A 16,765-nucleotide genomic window follows, 5' to 3' on the forward strand; every position below is an offset into this window, starting at 1 on the left:
GTCCGAGAACTCAATTCTGACGCTCTCTGCCCAGAGACAGCGCCAGATCCCCAGGTGAAGGGCTCTGTCCTACAGGACTGCCCTCCACCCCCAACTCCACATGCGGGTTGCAAGCCCCAGGCAGTTAGTTCCCTGTGCTTCTGACCCACTGACTACAGACTGGAGGTTCCCATGACCTCCTCCTTAGGTTTGATTAATTTGCTAGCGTGGCTCCCAGAACTCACGAAAACACTTACATTTACCAATTTAATAAAGGACAACACAAAGGATACAAGTTAACAGCCAGATGAAGAGAGACACAGGGCGAGATTCCAAATAAAGGAGCTTCTCTCTTCGTGGAGCTGGGGGCCTGGCTCTGGGCACGTGGAGGCGTTCTGGCTTCCCAAGCGTAGAGCTCTCTCCGAAAAAGAAGCAGGATCCAGGAAAATGAAAGGCCCTTCTCAGGGGTTTTGTGAGGGCTTCCATCACACAGTCATGACTGACTAAATTACTGGCCATTGGCTGATTCAACCTCCAGCCCCTGCCCTTGGGTGGGGGTCCAAAAATTTCTCATTAACATGACAAGACGCCCGTTTCACCTTTAAGACTCTATAACTGTGGATGAAGACCAAATATACCTGGGAAATACACATTTGGTCATATGAACGACCAAATATGTATTTCTTATGACTCATTATACTGCACAGGCCCTGCCCTAGATGCTCTGCTATCCAGACAAAGGAGAATGGAGGCTGGTGGGGAGGCTCAAAGCCTGATGGCCTTGGCCACCGTCTCAACGCAAAGCAATGAGTGGCCCATTGAATGTTGGCGGGACTGCAAAATGACGCAACTTCTGTGGAAAACAGTGTGGCGGCCGCACAAAAAATTAAAAAGAGAACTACCATATTATCCAGCAACCCCACTTCTGGGTGTATACCTAAAAGAATGAAAAACAAGGTCTGGAAAGAAATATTTGCACACCTGCAGTGATAGTATTATTCACAAAAGATAGAAACAACCCAAGTGTCCACTGACAGACTGTATCAACACAGTGGGGTCTGTCTACTGGAATATTACTCAGTGTGAAAAGAAAGGACATCCTGACACCTGGTACAACGTGGATGGACCTAAAGAACATCGTGTTCAATGAAATAAGTCAGACACAAAGGACAGATCCCGTCTGATCCCACTTGCTGGAGGTCCATAGAGGAGTCACATCCAGACAGAAAGTGGACAGTGGGACCAGGGTGGGGACAGTTTCATGGGGACAGAGCTTCAGTCTAGGAAGATAGAAAGTCCGGAGATGGAGGGTGGGGACGGCTGCACAACGTGTGAATGTGCCCATGCCCCCTGCTGTGCACTTAGACATGGTTTCTATGGCAAAGTTGTGTTTTTTGCAGCAATTATAAATATATAATAAGAGACTGGGTTCAGTGTTGGGGGCAGGTGGCTGGGGAGTGTTAAAGATGACTCTACAGAGGACTCGATTTTATTTTTTGCCCAAAGTCTGTCTCTTGGCTAGTCAGCAGGTCCTGTGGGCAGGGTTCCCCTGCCTCCATGGCTGTGTCACCAGTGGCACCTGTAAGCACTGAAGAGAGAAGGATGCTCAGAGGGTTGCAAGAGGGTGTCTCTCTTGAGGAGAGCCTGAGGTTGTGGACGTGTGAGGGACCTTGTTGTCCAAACCAGGAGGGCAGTGGGGAGCCACGGAGGGCTGGAAGCCAGGAAGGACTCGGTGGGATTTCTCTACTCAACCACGTTTCTCCCTGAGGACTTCCCACTGGGTGCGGTCACAATGCTTCTCATTCTCCAACAGGCAGGAATTCCATTCACACTGGCCTGCTGCCCACCCCTCACCAGACGGGGGTCTGAGAGTGAGGACCCTGTGGCCCGAGGACCAGCACCCACGCAGACCTCACCACACATATCCATAAAAAGGATCAATGACTGACTGTTTACACCATTTGAAAAACTGGTACTCACATTCACACCAGTTGTTGATGGAATGAAGTGGTCCTCAATTCTAAGGGGGTCAGAAAACTTCATTAAATGTGTGCTAACTAGGGTGTCACACTGATGATTGAGCACAGAAGTGCACAGGAGATGGGAGGGATCTCAAATGGGGCACCTGGATAGACCTTCTGTTTTGTTCCACTCAGTGTTTTTTATCTGAGGGGAAACACATATTAATATAAAATTAACTATTTTAAAGTGAACAATTCAGTGGCATTTGGTACATTCACTATGTTGTGCAACTAGCATGTCTAATTCCAGAACATTCCCTCACAGCTAAAAGAAATCCTATCCCCCTGGCTGTTACCCCCACCCCTCCCCAGCCCCTGGGCCCACGAGCCTATGTTCTGTCTCTGGCTTTGTCTATTGTGGACATGTCACAGAAATGGGGTCACATGCCATGGTGCCTGTGTGTCCAGTGACTCACTGAGCACGGTACGTCCAGGGTCCATCCATGTGCGTGTCAGAGCCCCGCTCTTTTCCACTGCCGAATAATATTCCCCCACGCAGATGGACCACATTGTGTGTGTCCGTTCATCCATGTTTGCACACATGCTGTCCCACACTTTGGCCATTGGGAACGGTGCCACTGTGAACACGTGCATATGTATGTTTGAGTACCAGTTTTTCATATGACAGAAATGTGTTGCCCCTGTTTAAGTCTTGGGGAGATGTCACATAAAAACTGCAATTCCCAGCCTCTCTGAATAATTGGCCTCTCGGGGCCACCAGCTGGCGATTGCCAGGAGCCCCCTGTGAACCGGGGACTGCCTCAGGTGCCCACGCGCGCCCTCTGGTGGCTGCTTCTGGGAGGACAGGCTGGGGGTGAGAGCGAGAACTGGAGACCGGGGACCCGGGCGACAAGTGATGGGCTGGACCAGGGGAAGGCAGGGGGAGGGGAGAAGCGTGTGATTCTGGACAGGTTTTGAAGGTAGAACTCCAGGATTTCCGGATGGATTGGATGTGAGTGGTGAGCCAAAGAGGGGAGTCAAGGGTGACCCCAAACATTTTGGCCTGAGCACAGGTACGATGGAGCTGCCAAACAGGGCGGCCTGGAGGTGGGGGAGACACTCACGCTGGCGCTGGAACGGGGGATGTCGTCGGCACACAGTGTGGCGTGAGTGTGCAAGGAGCATGGCGAGAGGGGACCTGAGCTTAGGGACGAGGTGCGGGGGATTGCGAGGGGCAGGCCTTCCCGACACCACATGACCAGTAAGTGTCCAGGAGGCGGGAGGCGACATGTTTGAGCTCTTCGGGGCACGTGGGAGTGTGTCCCCGAAAGATTGCGGGGAGGCTGCGCGCTCGAACCCCGTATTCCAAGAACTCTGTCACAAGGGGGCAAAGAGGCAGGCCCGAGCTGGGGGCCCTGGGGGCCAGGTAACGAGGTATGCGGGCTTGCGGGGCAGAAAGGCAGCATGGGTGAAGGAAGCACAAGGGGGCTGCACCAGGGTGGTCCCGGCCGCGGCGATCCCGACGGAGGGGCGAAGGAGCAGTTCCCAGGGCGGCCGCCAGATGGCGGGCCCCGCCTTCCCTCGGGTGAGCAGGGGAGCGCGAGGGGAGGGTCTGCGCCCCCACTACTGCAGCCCCGCTCGCCCTCGGGGTCATTTTCCCTAGAAGGGTTTCAAAGGTCTCACCAGCTTGTCAATTTTCCCGGGGCGCGAGGGTCCCGACCCCCCGACCCCTTCCCAATTGGGAGCTGGCACACCGGAGGCGTACAGCAGGCGAGCGGCCCGACGGCTGGGCGCGCGGGCAGCCAGGGTCCCCGGGGAAGGAGCCCTGCCTCGCCGCTCCCAGGGGCGCGGGCTCTCCCGGAAGGCGGTGGGCGGCGGACGCCCCCGGGAGCCGTGTCCCTGCGCCTGGTTGCCGGGTAACGGAGGGAACGGGGGCGGGGGGCGCAGCTGTGCCAGGCGTGGGTGACACCGGACGACAACATGCGCTGCTGCGAGAAGCCCCTCACGAGCCTTGGGGTTGGGGGCATCGCTTCGAGTCCCCACCAGTGGGGCCTCTCGAAGTCCGCCACCGGACCCCTAGGTTCGCTAAGTCCACTGCTTGTTTCCCCCGGAGGAGGTTGCTGACCCTGGGGGTCACATTATTGAGTGATACCGAAGGGCCGGGACTCCCCCGGCTGGGGGCCGGCGATAGGAAAAACCACACAGGCACCTGCGTTGGGTTTAAAAAAGGGTTTATTTAATTAAATACAAGGAAGAGGCCGGGCAGGGGAGGAGTAGGGAGCGCCACCCGAAAGCACAAGTCCCTTGGGGCCCTCCCCCACTTGAAAGGCCACACCTAAGCGGCTGGCATCAGGTCCCAATGACCACTAGCCCCTTGGGGGAGGAGGGGCACGGGTCTCCCCAGACCCCTGGACCCTGGAGAGGGGCCAGGGATGAGTTCGCAGCTCCCTAGGCCTCTGACCGGCAGTCCACCTGCAGACAGGCACTGGGCAGGGCTGGGACAATCCAGACAGGAAGAAAACGGGGCCCAGCCCACCCCCCATGGACTAAGGCATCTCACCAACACTGCTGGACCGGGTCAGAGGGCACACATAGTCCGGCTCCTAAAGGACCTGCCTGTAAGACACTCCCCAGCCCAGCTCCAAAAGGGCTTCCCCGGCCCGTCCCCCTCCCCAGGACACTAAGCACCCTCCCTGGATCCTGCCAGGCCGGGTGAGGTCCACACCACAGCCACCCAAACCCCGCTCCCTCGCCTGAGAAAACGGCAGGAGGCGGGGACGGGCCCTTCCAAGGTCTCAGTCCAGGGCGGGTGTCCTCTATCCAAAACGAAAGCCAACTGAAGCCACTGCAGGACACCAGGAGAGTGCACCAGCATTCACCACTCCCTAACCTACGCTCCCGTCATGCAGACCCCTCACATACACCCACACCCCCTGAGGACGACGGACCACCCACGGCCCGGATCAAGAAAGGGACTGGCGCCTGAAAAAATATTCTACCCGCTCCGAAAAAAATGAGCTATCCCGGAGGGCTCAGGGGTCAGCCCTCCTGCTTCCTGCCTGCGTGGGTGGGACCTCAAGCTGGTCCAGGGCCACGTACCCAGGGGGACCTGCCAGGTGTAAGGGCCAGCATTGTGTCCAATGGCTGTCGTGGTCCCAAACAGGAGGGATTGATTGTCACGTGATGCTGGGAAAGGCCAAAGTCGGGGACCCTGGCCAGCACCAGCCTCCCCAGAAATGTTTCTCACTCACTCCCACATGCGCCCAGAGGGGTGGCTCCACCCCCCACACCAGCCGAGATCCAGAAAATAAATAAGTCAGCATTTACTCCCATCTCATGATCTCTGCCTCCCCACAAAGTGAGTCAAAATGCTCTTTGGAAGTACCCCAGTTCCTCCCCCTCCCTATATCCCAGGTCTGAGGCAAAACGCAGGCCCCTACAGAAACCCTACCACCTCCCTCCCTACAGCGCCCCTGCTGCTCTGGAGCCGGGCAGCCCCTCCCATGGTCAGAAGCTGTGGACACCTGAGATTGAGTACCCGAATGGGGGCGGCGGGCCGCACCCCAGTTCCCTGAACGTCTCCAATGGCTTTCAGTGGGGTGAGGGGCCCTGGGGCGGGGTGGGGGGTGGGGACAGGCCAGGGCTCTTAGTAGCTCCTGGTTCATTTATGGCTCTTTGCACACACCATCCCAACCTGGAGAGAGGGGCATGGGGGGCCAAGTCCGAGCACTGGTTAGCGGCGTGCCTTTCCTGGCCGCTCCAGGCCCCCCACCCCCAAGCAGGGAGGTGCCTGTGGGGGGAGGGGAACGCCTGCCGGCCACCCACATGGGGTCCCTGCTCATTAACACACAGGAAGAGAGTTATCCATCCTGGCTATTTACAGACGCAGACCCCAGGTGCCCCTCCTGAGGACCACCTCCGGGTCCCATCTCAAGCCCCTCCTTGCTTTCTTGAGGGGGGAAAGGGCATCCCCGGGGCCCTCAGGGAAACGCTGTGAGTGGCCAGGCTGGCCATCAGTCTGCGGCCAGCCCCGGGGCCCTGGACAGCAGGCGTGTCGCTGGTGCTCGTGCCCAGGCCCAGCGGGGGCGCGCAGGGCGGGTGGGCGAGGGCTCTACAGGCCGGCAGGGGCAGGGCTGGGGGCCGGGCTGGGTGCGGGGCTGCCTGCCAGGCTACAGGGCAGCGAATCGCTGGGCGAGGTGCTGCGGGCGCCCGGGCGCCGGAGCAGCTCCGGGCGGAAACCAGGGTGGCGGCGCGCATGCTTGGTCAGGTGGTCGCTGCGGGTGAAGCGCTTGGAGCAGAGCGGGCAGGGGAAGCGCTTCTCGCCGGTGTGCGTCCGGTGGTGACGGGCCAGCTCGTCGGAGCGCGCGAACTTCTTGTCGCAGCCCGGCCAGTCACAGGCAAAGGGGCGCTCACCTGGGTGGTAGGGTCAGAGAGCAAACAGGCAGTGGTCAGTGAGGGGGACGTCCCGTCGGATCCCAAAAGGAAACGTCACTTGTCTCCCTCGCCACCTCAACTCTGCGTGCAAAATTAAAAGGTGTGGATGTGCAAAGAAAACGACCCTCGCTCACCCCACGACCCCCTAATGAATATTCTCGCTCTTATTTCCTGCAAACTGGTAATTACCGCCTATGAACAATTTCCTGGGTTAAAAGTAGAATGTACAGAGACTGAGCTCTGTCAGCCCACCCCCAGCGTCCCCACCTCGGTGCCGAGGGTCTCCTAGTGTGCTTGGCCGGGTCCTGCTGCCCCTACCCCCGCACGATTCCTTTCCACCTCCCACGTGGGGCATTCCGCGACCTCCCAGGTGTTCGCGACCACCTTTTGGAAATGACCACCAGGGCACAAAGTGGGATCGCAGTCTAGGCAGTTTCCCTCGCCCGACCCCTCCAAGGACCCTCGTGGACGCCCCCCGGGCCACCTGCAACACTGCAGGTTTGCCCTGCGCGCTCGGAGAATGCGGAAGGCCGCGGAGAGGACTGGCCACGGGCGGGTCACCGCGCGACGCCGGGAAGGGGCAGGCCCAGAGGCCCGCGACCGCCGGACTCACCCCGCCCCCGCGGAACCGGCGGCGCTGGGAGGGGCGGGCCGGCACCCGGCAACTTCCTTCGCAGACCCCTCCCACCGCCCAGCCGGGCCTCGCCCATCCTGCCCGCGACCTACCGCCGCCATCCCGGCCCACGGGTCCCCTCCCACCCGTCACATCGGGGATGGGGGGGCCTCTGTCCCAGAACGGTGCCGTACGACCATCACCGTGTGCTGTCAGCGCCTCCCCAGAGAACCCCAGGCCGCCCAGGGCCCCGCCCCAGGCCAAGGGTGTTCGCATCCGGAGCCTGCGCCCTTCCGGCCCCGCGCCGGGTACCTGGGACTCTGGAATCTCCGGGTGTCATTTCGCCCGATGCCCAGGAGTTTTGGAAAGTGTGCGCCGGGGGTCTGCACAGAGCGTGGACACGCGGGCCTGTGCGACGCCCTCGTGACACTGGACGGAGCACCGCATAGAAGCCAGCGGGCAGGACCGGGTGTGGGGCGCCAGAGCGGGCTCAGGGTCACCTCATGGGTTACGCACCCGGAGGCCTGCGCTGGGCACGGCGGTGACCCGGGCTGACCCTGTTTCCGAGCCCACAGATGGGGGCAACAAAAGGGGGATCCGCGGCAAGGCGCCAGAGGAAGGCCCCCAAAGCAGGATTGGTGGGGGGAGTGCAGAGGAGACCAGGAGACAACGGGGGGGGTACCATGGGGTTGACCCGCAGCCTGAGGGGAGCAGGGCCTGGATTCTCAGGGTGACCCAGCGACTTCTCTGCCCTGAGAACCCACGGCCTGCACGGGGGAGGGGTAAGGGGCACCGGCATAGTTCAGAGAGCTCCGGGCCCAACCGTGGCCCAGGAAAGCTCAGACCTCTCCTTCCCCATCCCTCTTCCTCCGGGACACCCCCAGCACTACAGAAGGGGGTCAGCTCAACAGCCCTGCCCCCCGCCCCGTTTCTGGTGCGGTGTCGGTTGGTCACGCTCATAGCTGGGGGAGGGCGGGCCCCAGGAGGCTGTGAATCCAGGTGCGCCGGTCCAACCTCCCCGTAACTGTCACTTGGGGAGCGACAATCCCCAAGCCGCACTCGACCCCCAATCCCGGGGACTGCCCCCTCCACACCCCAAGCCTTCCCTGGAACAACCCAGAAGGCAGGGTCAACAGGAGCTGAGGGCGGAGTCCCAGCAGGACGCCGCTCTGCAGAACCAGGGGGCTCAAAACAATCCCAAAGCCCACCCCCTCGCCCCGCCCCGCCCCGATGGTGACCACTCGGCTGTGACAGCTCGCGAAGACCGCAGGCTGAGGCAAGGGCCCGGTTATGGAATCGGGGCTGCTGGCCTTGGACCAGGCGCCAGGCGTGGGGCAGCGACGCGCCTCCGAGGGGCACGCAGCCCCGTCGCCATCTTGCAGGGCGCCGGCGGGAAGGGGGGGGCCCATCCGCGGCTGGCGCGCCCGCAGTCGGCTCACTTCCCCATTTAGGGCGGCGGGACTGGTCCCCGCTTCCCACCTCCCCTCCACCCCGCAGTTTCATTTCGCGAAGAGCAGGTTGCAAGAGCAGTGCCAGCGCCGCCCGGGCAGGACGCACGCCGCCGCCGGGAACACAGCTGCCGCACGTAGCTGGGCGGCTGGGACATCCGTAGCCAGCCGGCCCCACTCACGTGGTCCCGCTCTCGCCGGGGGTGGGGGTCTCCGAGCAGCCTGGACACCTGCCAGCCCCGCCCCTAGCCCGGTTGCTGCGTAGCGCACGTGCACACGTGGGTGGCGGTACCCGGGTGCGCAAGTTTCCCGCCCCCACAACTCTGGGCGAATGCCGGCAAGATGCCAGGTCGTGCCACTCTCCCACAGTCCGCTGGCCAGGAGGGGGCTCAGGGCCGGCGAGGCGCTCCAGGTGCGACCACCTGGTTGCTCCAGGCTCTCAGGATGGCACGGGCACTGGAGGAGGGTATAGTGGGCGGGGCCTCGGTGGACTTCACTCTCTTAACTAGGGCTTGGTCGGGGTGAGCTCAGGACAGCCCGAGCCACCAAAGTGCCATGCAGGCTCAGAAAATTGGAGGCTAGGAGGTCCTAGACACCTGGCAGAGGCGAGCCTGGAGGTGGCACCACGCGCCAGGCCTCCCTGGCCACCACAAAGGGAGCGAGCGCTCCACCTCCTTGGGCTGGGGGGCAGGGACCGAGGGCAGTGAGTCTGACAACGAGGGCAGTGAGTCTGACAACTAGGTGACCTCCTGAGGTCATCCAGAGAGGTGGGGAAGGAGGTGCGGCCGGCATCTGGCCCTTGCACACATGCCCACCCACCAGGTGGAAAGCATAGGGGGAGCACGCAGGGAAGGGAGCATCCCTCCAAACCTGCAGAAGGCTTGGGGCTGCAACAGATGGGGGAGGAGGGGAGCCGCAGGGGGCTTTCCGGAAGGAGATGGCCCCAGAGCCGGCTGCAAGAGCCCAGAGGCGTTTCAGAGGTGCAGGAGGGGAGTCCAGCGGAGCAGGGCAGGGCTTTCCCCTTCAGCTTAGCCACCCTGATGGCTTTACAAAGACCAGCCTGTGCAAGGGCCATCTGCTCCACAATCTTAAATACTTCCTGGGCCCTGGCCTGCCAGACCCAAGGCCTACCTCCCACCCCCTCCCCCTCCCCACTTTTCCTGTAGGGCTTCCCCATTCAGCCACTCTAGTGCCATCCAAAAGCTCAGGCAGGTGTCTCTCTGGCCATCTCAGTCCCTCACACCTCCCCACACGGCAGCAATCCCCATCAGCACTCTCTTCAAAATATCTTCAGACCCCACCCTGGCGCCTCCGGGTTCCAGCCCTCAGCTCCTACCCGGGCTGCCCAGTCTGTGCTGCGCCCTGCAGCCTTCTGGAGCTACCCCCTCACCGCGGGGGGCAGGGGGCAAAGCTTTACTTGGGCCCTTCATCCTCCCACCCTCCTGCGGCTTCTCTGCAGCCCCACGAACTGCTCCTCGCATGCCAGGTTCCCCCTGCCTGCAACGTCTCCCTGTCACTTCTGTCCTCGGTGTCCCTCAGAGCCATCTCTGCTTACCCTGATACCCGGGCCCCCACACACACAAACGGTCCCCTTTCTCGGCTTTTCTATCCTTGTGCCAGCATCTCTCCCCTGGGTGTGATATCTGCCCCCATCCCCGCAACTGTAAAGCTGAGGGCACCAGGCATGGCATGCTATGGGTGCTTAATACATCTGTGGGAAGTCTACAGGCCCGACTTGGGCTGGAGCAGCAGCTAACGTGTTCATCTCATTCTCACACGCGCATGCACACACACAGCCACACACACCCGGAGGAGCTATCCCTTCCCCGTGTACTTAAAAGGCCAGCCACCTGCAGCCCCCCGCCCCTCCCCCCAGGATTCCCACTGCCTGGCCTACTTCCCCACCCAGATTGGCATTTTAGTGCCTGGGGATGAGGGGGCACAGGCATGCTAAGGCAACAGCACTGGATGAGGGTACCCGCCCCCGCCCGCAGCCCTCCCTCCCTTCCCAACCCCAGGCCAGCTCCGCCTGCTGGTATCATTTACTAACTCCTGGGCCATCTGGGCCACCTTTATCAGGGAGCCTGGGTGGGGGGTGGTTATCACCCCCCACAACGTTAAGGGCCCTCCCCCCCCTCAGCTGGGGCTCAGGCACCTGCGGCCACTTCCAGCTGCTCTCCAAGCCCTGCCGCCTGGAGGGGGCGGCTCGGTGGGGGACGCAGTCCCCGGGCACTGGCTGGAGGCTCACAGGCCGCCCCCACCCTCTAGGGCCTGGCAGTGCCCCACCCTGCCCCCCTCCTCAGATAAGCCACCAGTCTCGCGAGCCCTGCCTGAACCTAAGGAGCCCACAGCTCTGCCTGAGGCAGGGGGGTGGGGTCTGCTGGTCACTGAGACAGCCCTAGAGGAGCCGGTGGTCACGGTCCCTCCAAGCCTCACTGTCCCCACCTGCCTCTTACCTGGGGCCTCTAACAGCAAAGAACACCCACCACCACCACCTTTCCCCCCACCTTGGGCTCCTTGACCAGAAACCTGGGGGACACCCTAGCCCCCTCCTGCCCCCAACATCCTGGGGCTTCTCCCCCAGCCCTGCTCACAGGTCAGCTCTCCTCTCTCCCTCCCACAGGGCACCAGCGCTCCCCAACCCCTCTGGGATCCTAATCCCTTCTCCTAACCGGATTTTCCTCTGCAAAGCTGGGCCTGCCTCCCTGCCCACCCCGCATCCTGCCCTTGGCATTAAAGGGAACCCTCACCTGCTCTGCCCCTTCCCAACTCACCTCGACCCATGGCCCCAGCCCTGACCCCTACCCCTGCAGCCAGGGTGCCTCCCTCTCCTGGAACACACCCCTCCCACCCCACAAGGTCAGCTCAAAGGCCTGGTCCTACAAAAAGCCTTTTGCTCTGTCTCCCCCACCCAAAGTTTCCAGGATCCCAGGGGACAGGGACTGGGTCCTTCGCTACAGCATCTCACACAGCAGATGCTCAACTAACGTTTCCCAGACTTAAATGAACTCGGTTTTACAGTCAAATAGGAGTGTCAACTGGGGGTGATGCTGCAACCCCCCCAAGGGACACTGGCGATGTCTGGGGACACCTGCCATCGTCAAGACCAGGGGTACTCCTGGCATGGAGTGGCTGGGGGCAGGGGCCCCCCACAGAGAGCAACCTGCCCATTTCAGCACTGCAGAGGAGGGGAGGCGGCCCTGGCCTAGAAGCCCCACTTCCAGATTGACCTGCTTCTGGCGGAGAGGAGGCTGAGACCCCCAGAAGGCTCATGGCTGCCTGTGGGCTCACTGCACGCTGGGGTCTTTGGAGTGGGGGCACAGTACCGAGATGGAGGAGGTGGGAGAGCCGGTAGGCAGCCAGCCTCTCCTCCCGCCCCCGCCCCATCTCCCGCCTCATTCCCTGTATCCACGGCAACGGCGTCAACATCTCCCGCAGCTTCCAAAGTCCTTCCCTGCCCCAGGCGGGAGGAGCTGAGAGCTGGGCCCAGGGCTGCGGGCCAGACTAGGGGGACCACACGACAGCAGCGGGGTGGCCCTGTGGAAAGATCCCACAACCACTTCCAGCTTCCCCACCCACCTGTTCCCAAAGGAGCCCGCACGAACCCCATTCAGCTCCAGCGGGCTGGCGCGGGGTGCCTCGGTTTGCTCCCCTGTAAAATGGGGCTAGGCCAGGACTGGCTGTCCCTTTACACAGAGGTGGAGAGCGATCCTCAGACGGGGGTCGGAGGGAGAAGGACACTCTCCCAAAGGCCCCCAGAGACGGCTGAGGTCTAATTAACTGCTTCCCCTCAGATCCGTCCCCAGGCCTGCCCCCGCCACTGGGTAACACCAGACCAGCCTTGGGATACCCAGGAGAAGCTTGGCTTCCCACCCCGAAAACAGGCGTGCAGCGGCCGCCCTTTCCCTGGAGGACAGAAAGACCAAAAGGCCTTTCACCAGACCCCAGGCCAGGTTTGGTGACCCTGAGGGCGAGACAGACCCTGAACACGCAGTCACTGGGCACAAAGGTGTCCAAGCCCCTCAGCAAACAGGCCCAAGGGTGCCTGCATCTGGGATTTCCACTCTCAGGGGCAACCAATTGGTCCAGGAGCTGCCCCCCATTCCCCCAGGTCCCCAATACCATTATGATAAAGGGGATTTGGGAACAGGATTTGCAGAACCACAGCTGCCGTAGGAGCTCGGGGTCCAGTGGAGATGGCACACTTCCCTCCTCCTCCCACTGCCTGCACAGAACTCTGACACACCAACAGGGCCTCAGGGGCCTCAGTTTCTCATTAAAAACCACTAGGCAGGGGCGCCATCCTGGCCCCAGTGAGTTCTCCCTCCCCCCATCCCTACCCCGGGGCTAAGGGAGCTGGCCACCACTGCCTGGGGGCCTATGCATCTTTGAAGGACCCCAGGACTCCCTAGGGAAGTATCTCCCCAAGGCTGTGGTGGGAGGTGGCCTGGCCACCCCCTTCACACAACTGGGTAAGTTGGGCAGGGTCTGGAAAAAAAAAAAACTATAACCAGTGCAGTGGGGGTCCAAAAGCTCTCAGGGGCCACACCATGTGGTGGGACCACAGCGATGGGTGCGAGACAGGGTCTCTCTCTCTCTCAAGTCTGTGTTCAGACGGGCACTCACCCCAAAAGAGACAGGGCTCTCCCGGACCTCAGCCCACTGCCCGCAGAAGCACCACCCCTTCTGATTTCCCTAAACGTGCCCCCTTGTCTGCACAGACACCCCTCCCCACCACCCTGCCCCAGACATCCTTCCCAGAGACATTTGGACCTATCTTGAAGAGGAGGTAACATCGACAGACCACTCAGGGGACGACAGTGCTCCCCAAGGGGCATGCAGCCTCCCCCTCAAAGCCCTGTCCTGGCAGCGCTCACACGTGGACAGAGCCTCCAGGCCCCTGGGGTTGGGACTGTGAGACAGGATGCCAGCACAGCAAAGAGGGGTTGCTGCCCGCCAAGACGCCACCACACCACTAGGGCCCGACCCTGCTTTCCTGCGCCTTCTCCACGTTCTCTCAACAGCAGCCTGTCCACAGAGCCCTGCCGTCCAACGAGACCCCCCCAAAGAAACCCCCCGAGGGAAGCGTTTCCTGCGCCCTTTATACAGATGGGAAAACTAAGACAGGAAACAAGTAAATCGCGTGCTACAAAGTGTCACAACCAGGACACCTGACCCAAGCGCAACCTCACAGCCTGTCCTTCCAGGACAAGACGAACCCCTCCGGTGCACACACCCCACGGTCACCGAGGCCCACCCTGCCCGCCCCCAGTCCAAACTCCCAACGTGGAGCGCATTCTCAGGGTCGAGCGTTGAGATCTCCCGAGTGGGGACCCGCTGGGGGAAGAGAAGCCACTGACAGAGCGAAAAGGTGGCCAGCGCCCCCTGCCTCCCAGCTCCCGTAGCCCCACCTCCCACCCCCAGCTCGGCTGTGAGGTGATAATGTCGCCGAACCCTCCCCCCAAACCCACGCACGTTCCCGACTCCCGAAGCAGGCGGGGGAGCCATACGCTGGGAAGCGCGGCGAGGGCCTGACTCCCTAAGGGTCCCCCAGACGAGTCCCTCCCCTCCACTCACGCCCCAGCCCACACTTCCAGCCCGGGTCCCCGCTTTCTGAAAACACAGAAAGGGAAAAAGACGAGCCCCGCACCCCAGCCCGCCATCCTTCGGGGTTAATCCACGCGCGCACCGGGAGACGTCGACGCGGCCCTTTCCTTTCCTGCACACCTGGGGAAACTGAGGCACGAGGGGACGAGGAAAGAACCGGACGCTGCAGCTACCGCTGCCCCGCCACCCAGACGCAAACGCAACAGAAAACGAAACAGAAGCGAAGCCGGGGGGGGAGGGGACCGCCCCGGAGCCCCGATGCGCCCTTGGCGCCCGCCGCGCCGCGCGCCCCGCCAACCCCGCCGCGCCCGCCATCCGCGCCGCCCGACCGCGTGGCCGCCACGCCCCCTGCGCGCGCCCCACCCACCGAGGCCCCGCCCTCCCGGCCGGCGCGGCGGCTGCCCGGGCGCGCCCCCCTCCCCGCCCCCCCACGCGCCACGCAGTTTCGGGGTCCCGGCGGGGGAGGGGGTCCAGGGGGACGGCAGCGCGGGCTGGGGCAGCCGGGCTCACCTGTGTGTGTCCGCAGGTGCGACTTAAGGTGCGAGGACTTGTAGTACGCCTTGGCGCAGCCCGGGAAGGGGCAGCGGTGGCTCTTGGCGGCGGCGGGCGCGGCGCCGGGGGCGCGGCCGGAGGACGGGGACGAGGCGGCCGAGGAGCCGGAGGCGGGCGAGGCACCCCCCGGCGCGGCGCCGGGCCCGCCGCGCAGGTCGGCCAGGATGCTGGCGGCCAGCAGGTGGGGCGCGGGGGCGGCGTTGGCGCTGGGGCCCGGACCGGGGGCGGCGGGGGGCAGCGGCGGCGGCCCCGGGGGCCCGGGCGGGGCGGCCTCACGGCGCGGCGCGCGCACATCCAGGCCGGCGGCGGGGCCCGCGCCCTCGGGGCCCGGCCGCCCGCGGTGCACCACGGCGCCCGAGGAGATGGCCATGAGCACGTCGGCCGCGAAGTAATCCACGCATGCCACGGCCGCCGACATACCGGGCAGGGGCGCGCGGGCGGGCCGAGCGGGCTGAGAGGAGGCGGCGGGAGCGGCGTCCGTCCGGCCAGCGGCGACTGCTCGAGTGCGGGAGGAGGAGGAGGAGGCCGGCGCGCGCCGCCGCCGCCGCCGCCTGCGCTCGGCCCGCCCCGCCCCGCCTGACGCGCCCTGACGCACCGGAGCCCGCGGGGGCGGCCGCGGTCCGCCCCGCCCGGAGGACGCCCCCTCGGGGCGCCCGGCCACGCCCCCCGCCCGGCGCGCCCTCCGCCACCGCCCCGCGGGCCGCGCGCGGCCGCTGGGGGCGGGGCCCGAGCAGGAGAAGCCGCCCCGGCGCACCCACTCCTGCCCCGAAAGCTCCCGGTCTCCAGACCCGCGCACGTGGTTCCCCGCCGCACGGGGCGCGGGCACAGGGAGCGCGCCCCCCCTTTCCCGGAGCACCCCCTTCCCACGCCGGGAAAACCCGCCCCTCCCCTGCGCGGCCCTCCACCGAGAGCGTCCCGCCCCGTGCCGGCAGCTCCTCCCTCCCCGGACGGCCACGCCTCCGGGGCACCCCTCCCTCCTCGGCGCACGTCCCGCCCCCTCGCAGGCGCGCCCACCCCGTTCCCGGGCGCGCGGCCGGCGGCAGCCCAACCCCCTCCCCGGACGTTTCCGCCGCGGTCCCGGGCGCGCCCTCGTTCTCGATGGGGTAGGGCTTCGTTCCCCACGTGGCCGAGTGAGGGTGCGGAAGCGGCCGGCCCCGCCCCCCGGCCACGTGCGCGACCCTTCCCCCTCTCCTCTCCGGGGCCTGCGCCCTTCTGGGCCGCGCTCCCCACGCCCCACATACCCTCCCTGTGGGGATACGCTGGCAGCTTGCAGGGCTTCCCTGGTCTGGGCAGCGGGCGCCCGCGGCTGGGCACGGGAGGGGTGGGGCTCCGCGTCCCGCCGGCTCCAGGGAGCCAGCGTTCCTCTTTCTGCGCCCCATTCGGGAGTCACTGGTGCGCGGCTCACTGGGGTTGGGAGGGCCCGGGTAGGGGGTTCGGGAAAGAGCCAGGAGGGATCGCAAAGGGCTGGGCTCAGAGCGCATCGGCGAGGCAGAGGCATCCCGGGCCTTTCCCGGCGCCTCCTCGGGGCTCGGACCCGGGCAGTGGGGCGTGTCGAAGCCCTGCGGACGCCCCGGCCGTCTTGTTCTACAGTGCTGACTACAGGCCCAAGGCGACGGGCGCGCGGAGTGTGGCCACGGGGTGACCCCCTTGGTTGGGACCACGCCCCCGCCCCTTCCGTTGGCCGGTCTCGGGGGCGGTAAGCGGCCCTAGCGGCTTCCAGGGGGCGGAGCTGCTTCGGGTGCTCAGTGACCTCCCAGGAGCTGTGTGCAGGCAGCGGCGGTGACCCCGTCCCCGGTCCCATTCCGGGTCCCTATCCCCCTTCCCACCTGCAACCAGCTAACTGTCCTGACCCGCTTGGGCTCTCTGCCTCCACCTGGCCACTGTCCCCTGGGCCCCCCGATCCTCTAAGCCCCACTGTCTTTGGTGCTGTTAGCTTTGTGGCAGCCCCTCTGGGGACCCAGACACACACACACACACACACGCTTCAGAGTGCTGAGGTGAAGTGCAGCCCCAACCGGCTCCCCTTGCAGAACAGCCCACGCTGAACAACCACTATTCAAGTGGTCACTTGGTGGGTGTTGGTGGTCAGGATTCCCGCCAGCCTGGACCCCTGTGTCTTTGAAGCTCTAGGTGAACCAGGTGCTAAGGCCCCACCATCTCAGCCTGCGGGG

General features: G+C 64.0%; 1 protein-coding gene across 3 annotated transcripts; it reads right to left on the reverse strand.

Moving 5' to 3' along the window:
- Nucleotides 1–4,154: 4,154 nt before the first annotated feature.
- KLF16 (KLF transcription factor 16) lies at nucleotides 4,155–16,765 on the reverse strand. 3 transcript variants are annotated; one of them, XM_057489650.1, is made up of 2 exons: nucleotides 15,015–16,765; nucleotides 4,155–6,353 (listed from the first exon to the last, which is right to left on the reverse strand). In XM_057489650.1, the coding sequence occupies exons 1-2, from the start codon at nucleotides 16,393–16,395 to the stop codon at nucleotides 6,052–6,054; spliced, it is 1,683 nt and encodes a 560-aa protein (XP_057345633.1). In that variant the 5' UTR covers nucleotides 16,396–16,765; the 3' UTR covers nucleotides 4,155–6,051. The 3 variants fall into 3 exon arrangements, 2 of the variants coding, with proteins under 2 accessions (XP_057345633.1, XP_036746624.1); XM_036890729.2 differs by having other exon boundaries at nucleotides 14,553–15,152; XR_005025994.2 differs by lacking the exon at nucleotides 15,015–16,765 and adding an exon at nucleotides 7,300–8,611 and having other exon boundaries at nucleotides 6,234–6,353.

Source organism: Manis pentadactyla, chromosome 12 (genome assembly GCF_030020395.1).
Source record: "Manis pentadactyla isolate mManPen7 chromosome 12, mManPen7.hap1, whole genome shotgun sequence".
NCBI classification, from domain to species: domain Eukaryota; kingdom Metazoa; phylum Chordata; class Mammalia; order Pholidota; family Manidae; genus Manis; species Manis pentadactyla.

Bases quoted from the DNA above. Each gene is read 5' to 3' on its own strand.
- KLF16 (XM_057489650.1), bottom strand. From the start codon at position 16,395: ATGGGACCGGGGACGGGGTCACCGCCGCTGCCTGCACACAGCTCCTGG. The intron at 6,354-15,014 runs GTATGTCGGCGG...CCTACCACCCAG, and splicing joins CGCCCGCGCGCCCCTGCCCG to GTGAGCGCCCCTTTGCCTGT.